Here is a 15,493-nt window from a genome sequence, read left to right as displayed (position 1 = left end):
TTTCTTCTTTTAAATTTTTTAAAAAATATATATTTTATTGATTTTTTACAGAGAGGAAGGGAGAGAGATAGAGAGTTACAAACATCGATGAGAGAGAAACATCGATCAGCTGCCTCCTACTGGGGATGTGCCCGCAACCCAGGTACATGTCCTTGATCAGAATCGAACCTGGGACCTTTCAGTCCGCAGGCCAACGCTCTATCCACTGAGCCAAACCGGTTTTGGCTCTCCTTTTCTGATTTTACTTGGTTCCTCTCTTTTTCTTGATGAGTCTGGTTAAAGGCTTATCAATTTGGGTTCTTTTCAGAGAACCAGCTTTTTATTAATTTAATCTTTTGTAATCATTTTAGACTCTATTTTATTTGTTTTCACTCTGATATTTATTATTTCCTTCTTTTTACTCACTTTGGGCTTTGTTTTTCTAATTCCTTTAGGTGTAAGGTTAGGTGGTTTATTTATTTTTCTTGTTTCTTTTCTTTTTTTTAAATATATTTTATTGATTTTTTACAGAGAAGAAGGGGAAGGGATAGAGAGTTAGAAACATCCATGAGAGAGAAACATGGATCAGCTGCCTCCTGCACACCCCCTACTGGGGATGTGCCCTCAACCAAGGTACATGTCCTTGACCGGAATCGAATCTGGGACTCTTCAGTCCACAGGCCGACACTCTAGCCACTGAGCCAAACTGGTCAGGACATATTTTTCTTGTTTCTTGAGGTAAGACTGTATTGCTGTGAATTTCCCTTTTGGAACCACTTTGGCTGTTTCTGGTAGATTTGGGGTCATTGTGTTTTCATTATCGTTTGTCTCAAGATATCTTCTGATTTCTTTCTTGATCTTGTTATTGACCCATTTATTACTTAGTGTCATGTTATTTAGCCTCCGTGTGTCTGTGTGTTTTTCAGTTTTCTTCATGTAATTGATTTCTAGTTTCATACCCTTGTGGTCAGAGAAGATGCTTGATATGATTTTAACCTTCTTAAATGTATTGACTTGTTTTTTGGCCTCACATATGGTGTATCCTAGAAAATGTTTTGTGTACACTTGAAAAGAATGTATATTTGCCCTGACCTAGTAGCTCTCAGTTAGTTAGAGCATGGTCCTGATATGCCTAGGTTGTGGGTTTGATCCCCAGTCAGGGCACATACAAGTATCAACCAAAGAACACATAAATAAGTGGAACAATAAATCTGTTTCTCTGTCTCTCTGTCTCCCTCTTTCTCTCCCCCCACCCCGCCTTTGTCTCTCTCCCTTTCTCACTCAAATAAACAAATAAAAAATTTTTAAATACATTTTTATTGATTTCATAGAGGAAGGAAGAGGGAGAGATAGAAACATCAATGATGAGAGAGAATCATCGATTGTCTTCCTTCTGCACGGCCCCCACTGGGGATCATGCCCGCAACCCAGACATGTACCCTTGACTGGAATCAAACCCTGGACCTTTCAGTCCGCAGGCCGATGCTCTATCCACCGAGCCAAACGGGCTAGTGCACAAATAAAATTTTTAAGAAAAAGAAAAGAAGCCGTAACCGGTTTGGCTCAGTGGATAGAGCGTCAGCCTGTGGACTGAAAGGTCCCAGGTTTGATTCCGGTCAAGGGCTTGTACCTTGGTTGTGGGCACATCCCCAGTAGGGGGTGTGCAGGAGGCAGCTGATTGATGTTTCTCTCTCATCGATGTTTCTAACTCTCTATCCCTCTCCCTTCCTCTCTGTAAAAAATCAATAAAATATATTTAAAAAAGAAAAAGAAAAAGAAAAAGAAAAGAACATATATTCTGCTGTTTGGTCAAGTCCTAAAAATATCAATTGAGTCCATCTGGTTTAATGTATCATTTAAGGCCACTGTTCATCAGTCTATCCCTTTATATCCACCAATATTTGCTTTATATATTTAGGTGCTACATTGGATTTATAGATGTTTACAAGAGTTATATTCTTTTGTTGGATTGACCCCTTTCTCATTATGAAATGTCCTTTGTCTCTTATTACAGCCCTTATTTTAAAGTCTAGCTTATCTAAGTATTGCTACCTCAGCTATTTTTGTTACTTCATTTGCATGAAATAACTTTTTTCATCCCTTTACCTTCAGTCTGTGTGTCTTTTGATATGAAGTGGGTCTCTTGTAGGTAGCTTATGTACAGGATTTGTTTTTTTATCCATTCAGCCACACTATGATTTTTTTAAAGGAGCATTTAATTCATTTACACTTAAAGGAATTATTTATTGGTGTGTAGTTATTGCAGTTTTATTCATTGCTTTCTGATTGTTTTTATAGTTTTCATTTCTTACTCTCTTTCTCACTTCCCTTGTCTGTTGATGATTAACAGTGTTGCATTTGGATTCCTCTCTCTCCATTTTTTGTTTATCTTGTGTTTTGGTTTGTGGTACCATGTAGTTCACATATACCAAGTTGTTGACAGCAGTCTATTTTAAGCTGCTTGTCACTTAAGTTTTAACATTCTAAAGTTACCCCTTCATTTGTATTTTTTTCTCATTTTTTCTTTTGTGCATGTGTTTGTGGGTGTCCTTAATTTATTGTAATTATACATGATCTTTCTACTTTTTTGCCTTGTAAACTTTGTATTAGCTTTATATTTGTTTGATCCATTGTGTTTACTAAATGTTTTCCTTTGTCAGTGAGAACTTTTTTATTTGCTATATTTTCTTATTCATACTTTTGATCTTTTGTTGTTTACTTAATGAAATCCATATAACATTTCTTGTAATTCTGGTGATGAATTCCTTTAGCGTTTTCTTATAGTAACTAGCTCTTCTTCGATTCTAAATGATAGCTTTGCTGGGTAGAGTTATATTGATTTTAAAACCTTGGTTTTCATCACTGTTAATATTTTGTGCCATTCCTTCGTGGCTTCCATAGTTTCTTTTGAAAATAGTTGATTATCTTATGGAAGCTCTTTTGTTCATAACTGACTTCTTTTCTCTTTTATGATCATCTCTTTGCCTTTAACCTTTGACATTTTAATTATGATGTGTGCTGGGACTCTTTGGATTCATCTTATTTGGGACTCTGCACTTCCTGAACTTGTATGTCTATTTCCTTCTGCATGTTAGAGAAGTTTTCAGTCATTTTTTTTTTTCTTCAAATAGGTTTTCAAATTCCTTGCTCACTCTCTCTTCTCCTTCAGGTACCCTTATGATGTGAATGTGGGTATGCTTGATGTTGTTCCAGAATGCCCTTTAAACTATCTTCATTTTTTTTCTTTTAGCTATTCTGACTAGGTGTTTCCACTTCCATGTCTTCTTGATCCTGTTTCATCTAATCTCCTGTTGATTCTCTCCAATATATTCATTTCACTTAATGTATTCATCACGGCCCCCACTGGGGATCATTTTCTGACTGCCTCCCCTCCTCCCCGCCTATGGTTTCTAAGGTTTTGCTGAGTTTATCTGTTCTTCCCCTAAGTTCAGTGAGCATTCATATAGCCAGTGTTTTGAACTCTGTATCCAGCAGATTGCCTGTCTCCATTTCATTTAGTTCTTTTTCTGGAATTTTGCCCTCCTCTTTCATTTGGGACATGTCTCCTCATTTTGGCTGACTCACTGTGATTTTTTTTTCTGTTTATTAGGTAGATCTGCTACATCTCCTAGTCTTGGCAGAATGGCCTTATGTAGTAGGTGACCTGTGAGGCCCACTGGTACAGTCTCCCTATTCCCCTTAGCTGGGTGCACAAGGGGTATGTATCCCTTGTGTGGGTTGTGTGTGCCTCCTGTTGTAGTTGAGTCACGATTGTTTTTGGTATATCAGTGGGTTTAATTGACCATTGGGTTACCTGGCTCTGAGGGTTGTTTATGACTACAGCGGATAAGTAGTTGTGTGTGGGCTGACCCCTCCTCCCCCCGAAGGAAAGTCACATTAACAGAGTCCTCGTGCCAGCCATTCTGCCCTTTGGATGTGTCATTTGTGGAGCTGGTTGTGTAACGCCCTGGACGCAAGCCGCTGTCACAAAGAACCAAGAGACGCTTCTCATGCAAATAGCAAAGGGTTTATTGTTTCCAACATGCTGGGGCTCACAGCTTACTCTGAGCACAGAGAAGCGGCTGCAAGCCCCGACCAAGAGTTTAAGCACAGGTTATATACTTTTCAGCAAACGGGGGAAGTAACCTGGGGTCATTCCATTGGAGATCTGGCGCCATACAACGTACATCTATCTGCTTTCGGTGGGGAGGGAATGTAGTTTGGAATTTTTTACTAATGATCTGGCTTTCTAAGTGAGTTAATGCCTGTCTGGTTTCTTATCAGGTTGTTCTGCAGCCATCTCCCGTAACCTCCCTGGCTGCAGCTGTCTCCCATAAAAGTTGTTTATTACATCTGCCCCTTCTGACCTTCCTGATTACCCTGGTGCCGTTTGTTCCATCTGCCTTTTCTGACCCTCCTGACCTGATTATATTGGCGCCTCTCAGTTGAATGGTGCTCTTGTGTGTTATTAAAGCTGGCAACCAGTTGTGTTGTTTCTGGAGCCTCTTGGAAGGGCACAGGTAGGGGCCACGTGCTAGGAGTCATCTGCAGTTGGTGGCTGCTTGTGCTGAGCCTAGAGGCTCTTGAGAGAAGCTATGCTGTGAACTGAGGCTGGCTGCTACTTGTGCCAATCTTGGGATGCTTTGGTGTGGGCACCACAATGTGAGCTGAAGCCACCTATCACTTGTGTTTGGTTTCTGGCTGATTAATTGAAGCTATATTACAAGTCAACACTGGTTGCAACTTTATAATAGGCTTGGAGCCACCTGGTGGTGTTGTAATGTACCCCATGAATCACACAAAGGACGACCCAAGAAGTCAAATTAAAAAGTCTTTATTCAATTCAAGAGCCGGCGGCTGCAAGGGGCCATTAGCTCTCCAAATCTCGCAGCTCTGAGTGACTACAGTACTGAGCTTATAAAGACAAAAAAAACACATCCTGCTAGACGTTGGAATGTAGAGCTATATTGTGAAAGCAGATTGTACAGAAGCAAACTGAGCAAAGTTAGTCATCTCTAAAAGTTAGTTATAGTTTTAGTTTTTGGAGCCATTGAGTCAAGGGACAACATTCCCGAGCCACTGAGTCAATGGAAAAGCATTTAAAGCAATTTTTGCAGTTCTGGTCCTCAGGCACAGGAAAATAACCCTTGTAAAGCCATAATGTGGGCTGGCAACATAATGGGGTAATTTATGTGAGTTTCCAGGTCTCATTCTGGAAATGGAGGTTTAACTACCCTATTGTTTAAGCAAGCAAATGTTAACAGTAGCCAGAATAGCAGGATTAAAATTTATACAGCAGTTTTTACCTGAGATGAATGTTACTATGCTTCATTGCTTCAATGGAAGTCACAATGCATGTTGAGAGCAGTCACCACTTGTGCCAGCCTTGGGGCTACTTAGCAAGAAGTACAGGGCATGATTAGTCTAACTGCTTCTGTTTGCAGTTTGTGGGCTTTTCAATAAAGTCCACAGCATAATGCTACTTGTGTGGAAGCCCCTGGAAACAGCTCGTTTTGGGTGGGTAAGGTGGATGGGACTGCATCTCAAGGAATCACCAGAGCTGGGCAAACATTGTTAGCCAGGTTAATGGAGAGCTCAGCTTTGGTACCTGTGCGGGGCTGCCAGTTTTGTGAGATTAAGACTGAAGGAAGAACAGTGGTGCCTGCCAGCACTTCCATCCCCAGAGAGAACTGCCTTGACCCCTGACCTTCAAGCCCTTGTTCTGAAACCAGTCAGTTCAGCTCCTCTATGTATGTCCCTGGCGCTCTTTGAGCTGCTGCCCCTTGGCTGGAGCGCAGAGCGATTGAGTTTGTGAGTGAGCAAGTAAGTTTGTGAGGGGGCGAATTCTTTCAGTGGGGAAAAGGGGGGTTTCACTCGAGGAATTCCTGGGACTCATTATGGACACTCCTCTTCCCATCACTTTTGGCCTGGGCTGGTGAGCCAGGTGAGAGGCTGGCACCCCTCACTCTTCTGGGGGAACTTTAAAGCTGAGATAATCCTCTGATTTTTAATACCTACACCGTTATTGTGGGACCTGCCCCTACCACATCCCTGTCCCTTCTACCAGTCTCATTGTGGCATCTTTATATTTTTTAGTTCTAGGACTTCCATTCAGCTAGTCTTCAGGTGGTTCTCAATAATGGTTGTTGAATAAGTTAGTTGTAATTTTGATGAGATAATGGGAGGAGGCAAACACAGCATTTAGCTCCCACCATCTTAACTGGAAGTACTGCAGTATTCCTTTTTTTTTTTCTATTTAAACAATAATTTTATTGTTTGAGTACATAGATAAATTTATGCCACTTGGGCAGAGTCTATGAATGTCTTCTATGTCTAGTTGCAGGGGAGGATTTGTTTGGTCTTATAATATTAAGCCAACCAGTGAATACGGCTATTGATCAAAATTGGACAGAATTTACAAAAAGGATCAGAATCCTTTTTTTAAAAAAATTATGTTTTTTAATTAATTTTTTATATGTTCCTCTCAAGATGCTTTTGAACAGCAATAGTTTTCTTAATTAATAGTAGAGATGCTCAAGAATATCAGGAGATCAATGATTCTCTCTCATCATTGATGTTTCTGTCTCTTTCCTTCTCCCTTCCTCTCTGAATCAGTAAAGAAATATATTTTAAAAAATAATTAAGTATTATAAAACCTAAATTGGCTTTCTTATTATAACTGGCATCATGTTGTGTATCTTAGTGCTCATTTCATATTCATGCCTATTGGGAATTACTCCTGCAGTACCATTTATTTTGAAAATTTGAATGTTAGGAAAGCTTTTAAAAAGTGCCACTGTGTGTAGAAAATGGAATGTTCTATGTAAAACATTGTTTTCTGTGTTTATGAACAATTGCAACTTAATCTTAGCCTGCTTAGATTATTTAAACCAGAAGTTAATGGTTATAGCAGTAAAGTGATATAAAAAGTGTTCAGGTAAATAATCAGGTTTAGTAACAAGTAGAGGCTTACTAGCACTTTAAATTTTGAATTTATACAGTTTAAATTTATAGAAAGGAATTGAAATTATTTGTACATTTTAGTAAATGTGGATTTTCAATAAAAATAACTAAATGAAGAGATAGATGTTAGCTTTTGTCTGCTGGAGAAATGCTTTTAAATATGGTATCTTAAATTCTAGGATATGAAAGATGGCAAGTCCAGATAGAAGTAAACGGAAGATATTAAAAGCCAAAAAAACAATGCCTGCCAGTTGCCGGAAACAAATAGAGATCCTCCATAAGTCAAAGAATGTTGAAGCACTGAAAACAGCAGCAATTGGGAATAATGTGTCAAGTGATAATCAGAATTCAAGTGTTGTCATAAATAACAAATGTAGAGATTCTGAAAATGATGTTTCCTCATTGGACTCTAATAAAAATTCGGCGTGCTCACAAAAAAGTGAAGTATCTTCTCAGAATTCAATAAAACCACTAGAAATTGATTTGGAAACAAGATCGCAATCCACTGAAGAACAAGCTGTATTCCCTTACCAAAAGCCAAGTAAACCAATAGAATCTCCCAGGAATCTGTCTACACAAGAGGCAAAAGATTCACAAAACACTTCTGAAAACTGTAACAAGGCAAATGTAATAAGATCCTGTTTTGAACAACAGGAAGAGGATTGTAATCTGAAATCCACTAGTAACCAACAGAGTGTATTGAGTAGTATAGTTCAAATGTCAAATTCTGCAGTAATCAATACCTTGGATAAAAGAGTTTCCCATTTAGAAACAAACTCCAATTCTGCATCGCATGATAAAAGGCAAAATGACATTTTGATTTTAAGTTCAGACAACCATTTTGTGCCTGTTGATAAAATTCCTACGGCAGTAAATTCAGTCATTTATAGTAACTGTACTGCTGACAGTTTGAAAAGTGAAGACTCCTATAGAACCTATCATTCTATCATTTCAAATGGTGAAAATACAGAATCAACATGGCTGTCATCACTTGACACAGATAGTAATAACAGTAAGTGTATACTTGTATTATCTTCTGGGGAAATAAAAATAATCACTGTCTTTTGGTGGGTTTTATAGTCTCAGATATAGAAACAGTAGAGTACGTACCCCGTGGGGCAAAAGTACAGTTGTTTGGAAAATAATACCATAATTAATAAGTAAGTATACAGGAATAAGCTATTTTGTGTACTCACAACTATAAACCTATTTTAGCCACACCCTGTATAGACAGGGGAAAGGTAAACAATGACAAATATTTCAGAGGATCTTGTTTCTGAACCATTCTTGGTGGGGAGGGGAAATGGTACCCTCTATATCCAAAGGCAGTAAATTCTGTCAAGAAATCAGTCACTTTTTCTTGAGAGCACAAAAAACCAAAAGGTGGTTTATAGCATTTGCTTGGTTTATTTCATCTACATATTTTCTTATTTTGAAGTTTTATTTATTAGATTAGGAGACTAATTGAAAGAGAGAGTGGGTTTTTAAATTGTTGGTGAACTCATTTTTTTTTTTTTTTTATAGAATTGACCTGTAAATCATCTGCCAAGTATATGCGCATATACATACATACTTGTGTGTGTGTAGAGCAGTGATGGTGAACCTTTTGAGCTCGGCATGGCAGCTTTTTGAAAAACCCTAACTTAACTCTGGTGCCGTGTCACACATAGACATTTTTTGATATTTGCAACCATGGTAAAACAAAGATTTATATTTTTGATATTTATTTTATATATTTAAATGCCATTTAATAAAGAAAAATCAACCAAAAAAAATGAGTTCGCGTGTCACCTCTGACACGCGTGTCATAGGTTCGCCATTACTGGTGTAGAGTGAGAGAGAAATGTGCCAAGTATATGTACATATACATACATACGTTTTGTGTGTGTGTGTGTGTGTGTGTGTGTGTGTGTGTGTGTGGAGAGAGAGAGAGAGAAATGCATGAAATAATTAACCAATGAAGTTCTAGGGTTAGAAAATCATTAAAATAGCTAAAGTATATTTCATTCAAAGTAGGATGTTTGTTTAGCTTAATGAAATACAAGAAAAAGCTGATTTTATAGGATAAATTTTGTGTAGGCTTCAGAGTGATCATTTAACAAGATGAATTTAAAATTGCTTAAAAATAGGATCACCTATTAAAAATATGTAGGACGCCTAAGTAACTGTTTATAGAAATATTGTAACTACTTAAGTAACTAAGTAGAAAATTAAATGCTATAATTTATTCCATTTTTCCAGTATTAAATAGATACTAAATGTATATTAAGTAGGATTGATGGGAAAATGCATCTGAGACCACAACCCTACCTACGATATTCATTTTAAAAAATAAATTAGGTTGTTGCAATTTTTTATACAATTGCATTTTCTAAAAAAAATGCTGTCAATGGTCACATTTTAGTTTTTCCATTTGCTGAGAGGGTCTAGAAATTAGAGAATTGCCCTGTTTCTTTCATTAGAAGGAGTATTTTTATCTCTGATCTTTCCATTTCCCCAAGGCCATAATCATAAGAAGAGGATGTTTTCAGAAAACAAAGAAAATGTTAAGCGCCTGAAAACTTCAGAGCAAATTAATGAAAATTTTTGTGTAGCTCTGGAAAAGCAAACAGCATTGCTGGAACAGGTAAAATATTGGGGCTTAAATATTTGCTTCAGAAACTTCTACTTTTGATTAGTAAAATATGGTAAAAGTTGTCCTGGCTAGTTGGCATCCTATACACCAAAAGGTCACTGGTTAGATTCCTGTTCTAGGCTCATGCCCAGATTTCAGGTTTGATCCTCGGTAAGGATGCTTAAGGGAGGCAGCCAGGCAATGTTTCTCTCTTACATTGATGTTTCTCTCCCTTTCTCCTTCCCTCCCTCTCCCATTCTCTCTAACATCAATAAAACCATATTTTTTTTAAAAAAGGAATAGTTGCCCTGGCAGGTTTTGCTCAGTGGTAAAGAGAATTAGCCCTAGCACCAAAGGGTCATAGGTTTGATTCCCAACCCAGTTGAGCGGGAGATGTCTGTCTGTCTGTCTGTCTGTCTCCCTCCCTCCCTTCCACTCTCTAAAAAATCTATGGGAAAAGTATCCTTGGGTGAGGATTTTAAAAAATGGTAAGTTATTTGATCTCCACAATGACTTAGTACAGATGACTTTCACTTGATGCAAAGCTGGTATATGAAAAATGAATTAGCAGATGGAGGTATTAGGGGAAGATAATTATTTACATTACCAAGATATCTCTAGTTACTTGAGAATGATCCTATGCAGAGTGACCCTATCTATATAGAGTGCTCTGGTAGAAAGAGTATGGGATTTTCAGTAATTATTGCATTCAAATCTCTTTGTGAGTCATATACCCCAGGGACTTGAGCTTTACTGAAAAATCTATTTTGTAATGAGGGACAAAATATTGTAATGTCATTGTCAAAATCTACTGTAAAAATCTACTGGTAATGAGGTTCTTTGGTCTGTATTTGTAGCTATTTGTAGAAATGATCACAATTGCTCACTATTTCAGACAACCTAAAGTTCATTGCATAGTCCTGTTACATTCAGGTTTACTTGCCCTAATTTCCAAGTTTACATAGGTATGCTGTATTATCTGACATTTTGCTTTATAGTATCATTAAACACATGTTTTGCTTTCATTTTTGCCCAATTTCATCTCATTGTATTACAGTTTCCATAAAAATCTGATCAACTGAGTTTAAGAAACTTCAGTTTTAGTAGGTCCTGTTTTGATTACCATATTTTGTAATTTTACTGTATTTACCACTAGAATGCCACAACTAAAAGACATTAAGTAGTAAATGAATGCCTGTCAGCTGTAATGGAACAAGAATGTCCTAATTCAAACTATTCTGCTTACTGTATCCAAAACAAAAACACTACTGGTTTTTAAAAACAGGCCATTACAATTATGTAGTTTCATATTATACGAATGTATATTCATATAATACCTGGAAGCCTTTTTGAAAGATGAATGCTGAACCAGCTTAATAGATGAGTCAACAGTTTTTCCCTTTTTATCTCTTGTTTTCTTCCAGGAAGACCAAAAGAGACACTAATAAAAAATATGTAAATGTTCTATTGTTTGATTGTTTGCAGGAAAAGGGTACCAGAATTATGGTAACCATGAATGCAGTTTAAGAAAATGTTGAAAAATATTATAGCTGTGTCTTTTTTTTTGTGTACCCTGGGCCCTCCCCGCCCCCCCCCCCCCCCCCCCCATAGCTGTGTCTTATTCCCAGTGATTAGTAACTGAATTCAGAAATAAGGTCTGATATGGATATATAAAGACGAAATTTAATGTTTGAACGTTTTAATTTCACTGACATGGAAAAATCAGGGTTTTCCTTCACTCTTATCTGTTTCACAAAATAGTTGGTCCAAGCTGACACAGAAAATAGTCCTTCCCAATGACATTTAGGGAATGCAGTCTATTTTATCTTCTCACCCCTCCCCCCACCCGGAAGTTTATTGCACATTCCCCAAAGACAACTTGGGTTTAAGCTAATTCCTATCTTTTTACCTACCTCTAAATAGCTGAGCTAGCTTACTCTCACTTGATGTTTTGATTCCTGTTCAAACAGTAAACTTTCTAAACCACATCTGTTTTTCTTCCTTGAATCCCAGTGGACTAGGGTCTCCCGTTCGTAGGTTGTTCTTTCCTATGAGAGAATTCTGGGGCTGCTGACTCTTCTTTTGAGGTTTCATAAGGATCTTGGCTTAATTGGTGCCAATTAAATTATTGAAGTAGAGGAGTTTTTCTTCTAAAATCCAAGTTAGTCACTCCATCCACCATCTTAGATAGTTGAGGCACATTGGAGATACAATTGCCAGTCTTTGTCCAATCTTTAGGCTATTTTGTCTGCATTCTGAAAATTGTATCTAGGACTTCCATCTGATTTTATAATTTTAACACAGTGCCATTGGCAGAAGACATTCATAAGGTATTTGTTGGAGGTTATTGTGTCTGTCCTCTACATGAAGAACAACACCACTAAATGAGAACAAATGTCCAATCTAAGAGGAATCTACCAGTTGGTGGATATTTAGTCCAAAATAATCAAGTTATCAGAGTCTGCTTCCATCTGAATCACCAGGCATACTTGTTTAAATTGTGGTTTCTTTTTTTTTTTTTAATTTTTTATTATTGTTGTTAATCCTCATCCAAGGATATTTTTCCATTGATTTTTAGGGAGTGGAAGAGAGAGGGAAAGACAGAGAGAGACATCAATGTGTGAGAAACACATCAATTGGTTACCTCCTGCTCGAGCCCTGACCAGGGCCTGGGCTAGGGAGGAGCCTACAACCAAGGAACGTGCCCTTGACCACAATCGAACCCAGGACCCTTTGGTCCATAGGCCAATGCTCTATCCACTGAGCCAAACCAACTAGGGTTAAATTATGGTTTCTTGCCCTAGCCGGTTTGGCTCACTGGATAGAGCGTCGGTCTGGGGACTGAAGGGTCCCAGGTTCGATTCCGGTCAAGGGCATGTACCTTGGTTGCAGGCACATCCCCAGTAGGGGGTGTGCAGGAGGCAACTGATCGATGCTTCTCTCTCATCGATGTCTCTCTCTACCCCTCTCCCTTCTTTGCTGTAAAATCAATAAAATATATATTAAAAAAAAAAAAAAAAAAAAAAAAATTATGGTTTCTTAAGCTCACTAATAGTTGAAGACTGTTCTTTTAGGCTACTCTTTTCTCAAACTAACAGTCCCCTTTCCAAGAAATTCTATTTGGTGAATCCAGGGGAGAGCTTGGGAATTTGTGACTTTTTAATCCTGAGGATATGTTTCTCATTGATTTTTGAGAGAGAGTAACGTCGATGTGAGAGAGAAACATTGATCAATTGCCTCCTATAACTGCCCCAACTGGGAATCAAATCATAGATCAACCAATGCAGATATGTGCTTTGACTGGGAATCAAACCCACAACCTTTTTTTAGTGTACGGGAGAGCACTCTAACCAATTGAGCCAGCCATCCAGCCAGGGCAAGAATTTGTGACTTTTAATAAGAATCCCATGTAATTCTTCCTCACCAGGAAGTTTGACAAACACTGTGGCATTTGCTTGTTAGCAAAATGTTATTCCCATATTCAGAACACTGAGATATTTCTCCAAGGTTATGAACTTCACTTAGCGTGCAGTAATCCATAATAACCACATGAGTGACAGGTAATGGCTGTCAGTAAAAATAGTATTGGTATGTGTTTCTGAGCATTTTACATAACATATATTTTAAGCACTTATTGAATCAAATATTTAAAAGTTGTGAAAATATTAATGACAATCATATCTAATGTTGAGAAACTTTTGAAGAAATATTAATGAAGCATTACAGAAGAAATCAAGTAGAAAATAGTGTTGAAGAGTAAGAACAATTGAAAATGAGAAGGAAAAACCTTAGAAATAATCAAATACTGAATTACATCCAGGTGATATCAGTATAAAAGAGTTTAGCATACAAACTTTTAAGTTCCATTTTGAGCACCAAGAACAAGATATTAGGGTAAAGTTATAAATATTACTATTAAATACTTTAAATGCATTAATGCAAGTTTTGTTATTAAGAGAGACTACCTAACTCTGTTATAAAAGTTGTGTATATGACCATACACATTGAGCAAATAACTACATATGACTGTTCATGGCAGGGTCAAGGATCAAACTTTCATAACCTGCTCCATCTCTACTACAGACCAACCAGCCATTTTCATTGGGCTCTGATTTCAGATAAGTGGAGTTCCTTTTTATGGAATAGTAGGTTTAAGTTGTATGTTCTATTGAATTTGATACTCAACCTTTAAAAAACTTACTGGTCTATAAATGTAAACATAATAATATAAAGTATACTTTATTGGTTACAGAAAAGAGCAAAGCTTTTTAAGAAGTAAAAAAAATTGCTTTTAAATTTGAAACAGGGTATTTTGGTTTTTATTTTAAAATTCTAGGTCAAACATTTGATTCAACAGGAGATCTATAGTATACATTACAAACTATTTGATAACAAACTGAGAGAATTGACTGAACGCATTGGGAAGACACAGTGCAGGAATAAACATGAAGCAATAGCTGATGAACTCTTCGTAAGTTTCTAATTTCCCTTGACTTCCTTTGAGTCCTTTTAAAAAGTAGAATTTGGTGATGTTTTATATGTTAGGGAAGGAAAACAATATAGGCAGACCCAAATATGATCTCTGGCCACAAACCTGATGTATGAGATTTCCATAGGTTAAGAATTCATTATATCTTAGCAGTATTGGCCCTTGTCATGTACTTTTAGAAATAGCAGCTATTCTGATATTGACAGGCTTAATACATAGGCAATTTCTTTCTTTCTTTTTTTTTTTTTTAAATATATTTTATTGATTTTTTACAGAGAGGAAGGGAGAGATATAGAGAGTTAGAAACATCGATGAGAGAGAAACATCGACCAGCTGCCTCCTGCACATCTCCCACTGGGGATGTGCCCGCAACCCAGGTACATGCCCTTGACCGGAATCGAACCCGGGACCTTTCAGTCCGCAGGCCGATGCTCTATCCACTGAGCCAAACCGGTTTCGGCCAATAGGCAATTTCTTTTAATTCAAAATACAGGGTGTCCCCCCAAAATGTGTACACACTATAAAGGCAGTGTTTATTAAAATACATTTCATTTTCAAAATGTAATAGGATCTATAGCAGCTGTTAAAGTGTGTATACATTTTGGGGGGTACCCTATATAGTCTGTATTAGAGCTTGTGGAACCAGTTTCAAGGGTTTTTTTTCTTTCAATCTTCAATATACACTCACTTGCTGATTGGTGTTTCTACCAACATTAATTTTATTATGGACTAATTTGAAGTTTGGTATTTTTATTTTCCATTCTAGAATACTATACCAGCATCAAACATGATGTTTTTAATTGAGATCACATTGGCTTATAACATTATATAAGTTTCAGGTGTACAATAGTATGTAATCCAGTATCTATACATTGTAGCATCCTTACCACCAAAAATCTAGTTCCCATCCATCATTATACCTTTGACCCCTTTTACTCATTTCAACCTCTCCAACCCCACTTCCCTTCTCATAACCACCAATCTGTTGCTAAGAGTTTGTTTTTGTTTTATTTGTTTGAGTAAAATACCATTTTGCCCTTTTCTGTCGATTCACTTCACTAAGTTCATCCATGTCACATGTAGCAATATTTCCTTTTTTTAATTTCCTTTTTTTATAAACTGAGTAGTATTCCATTGTATATGTACCACATCTTTTATCCATTCATCAGTCAGAGGATGCATCAGATGTGATTTAAATATTTGGCTTGTCTAAGAATTTCTCACTTATTTGGGTGGATAAATAAGTCTAAGAAAAGTACTTTGGCAAATTGTTTTCACTCCATCTCTATATGATATGTTTTTTAGTACTCTGGTTTTATATTTATCTGTTTTTCTCTTTTTCTTCTAGGCAAAAATAGCACAACTTCAAAGACGTATTAAAAAAGTATTGTTATCTGAAAGGAATTGTTTGGAACCAAACATGTCATCCAGTAATACATCCTTTAAGG

The 15,493-nt window shown here is 37.1% G+C and overlaps 1 protein-coding gene across 2 annotated transcripts in view; it reads left to right on the top strand.

Moving 5' to 3' along the window:
- ATF7IP2 (activating transcription factor 7 interacting protein 2) overlaps positions 1-15,493 on the top strand; it is a 116,982-nt gene that overhangs the window by 53,967 nt on the left and 47,522 nt on the right. For both annotated transcript variants that reach the window (XM_070411562.1, XM_070411561.1), the window contains 4 exons: positions 7,122-7,954; positions 9,444-9,568; positions 13,893-14,027; positions 15,394-15,492. In XM_070411562.1, the coding sequence (XP_070267663.1) occupies positions 7,132-7,954; positions 9,444-9,568; positions 13,893-14,027; positions 15,394-15,492 (1,182 nt within the window). In that variant the 5' untranslated portion in view covers positions 7,122-7,131. The remainder of the gene's footprint in view (positions 1-7,121; positions 7,955-9,443; positions 9,569-13,892; positions 14,028-15,393; position 15,493) is intronic.

This window comes from Myotis yumanensis, unplaced genomic scaffold (assembly GCF_028538775.1).
Source record: "Myotis yumanensis isolate MYYU_CA2020_CCGP unplaced genomic scaffold, mMyoYum1.0.hap1 SCAF_4, whole genome shotgun sequence".
NCBI classification, from domain to species: domain Eukaryota; kingdom Metazoa; phylum Chordata; class Mammalia; order Chiroptera; family Vespertilionidae; genus Myotis; species Myotis yumanensis.
Note: the sequence above shows the minus strand (reverse complement) of the source record. Positions and strands in the feature narration are given on the sequence as shown.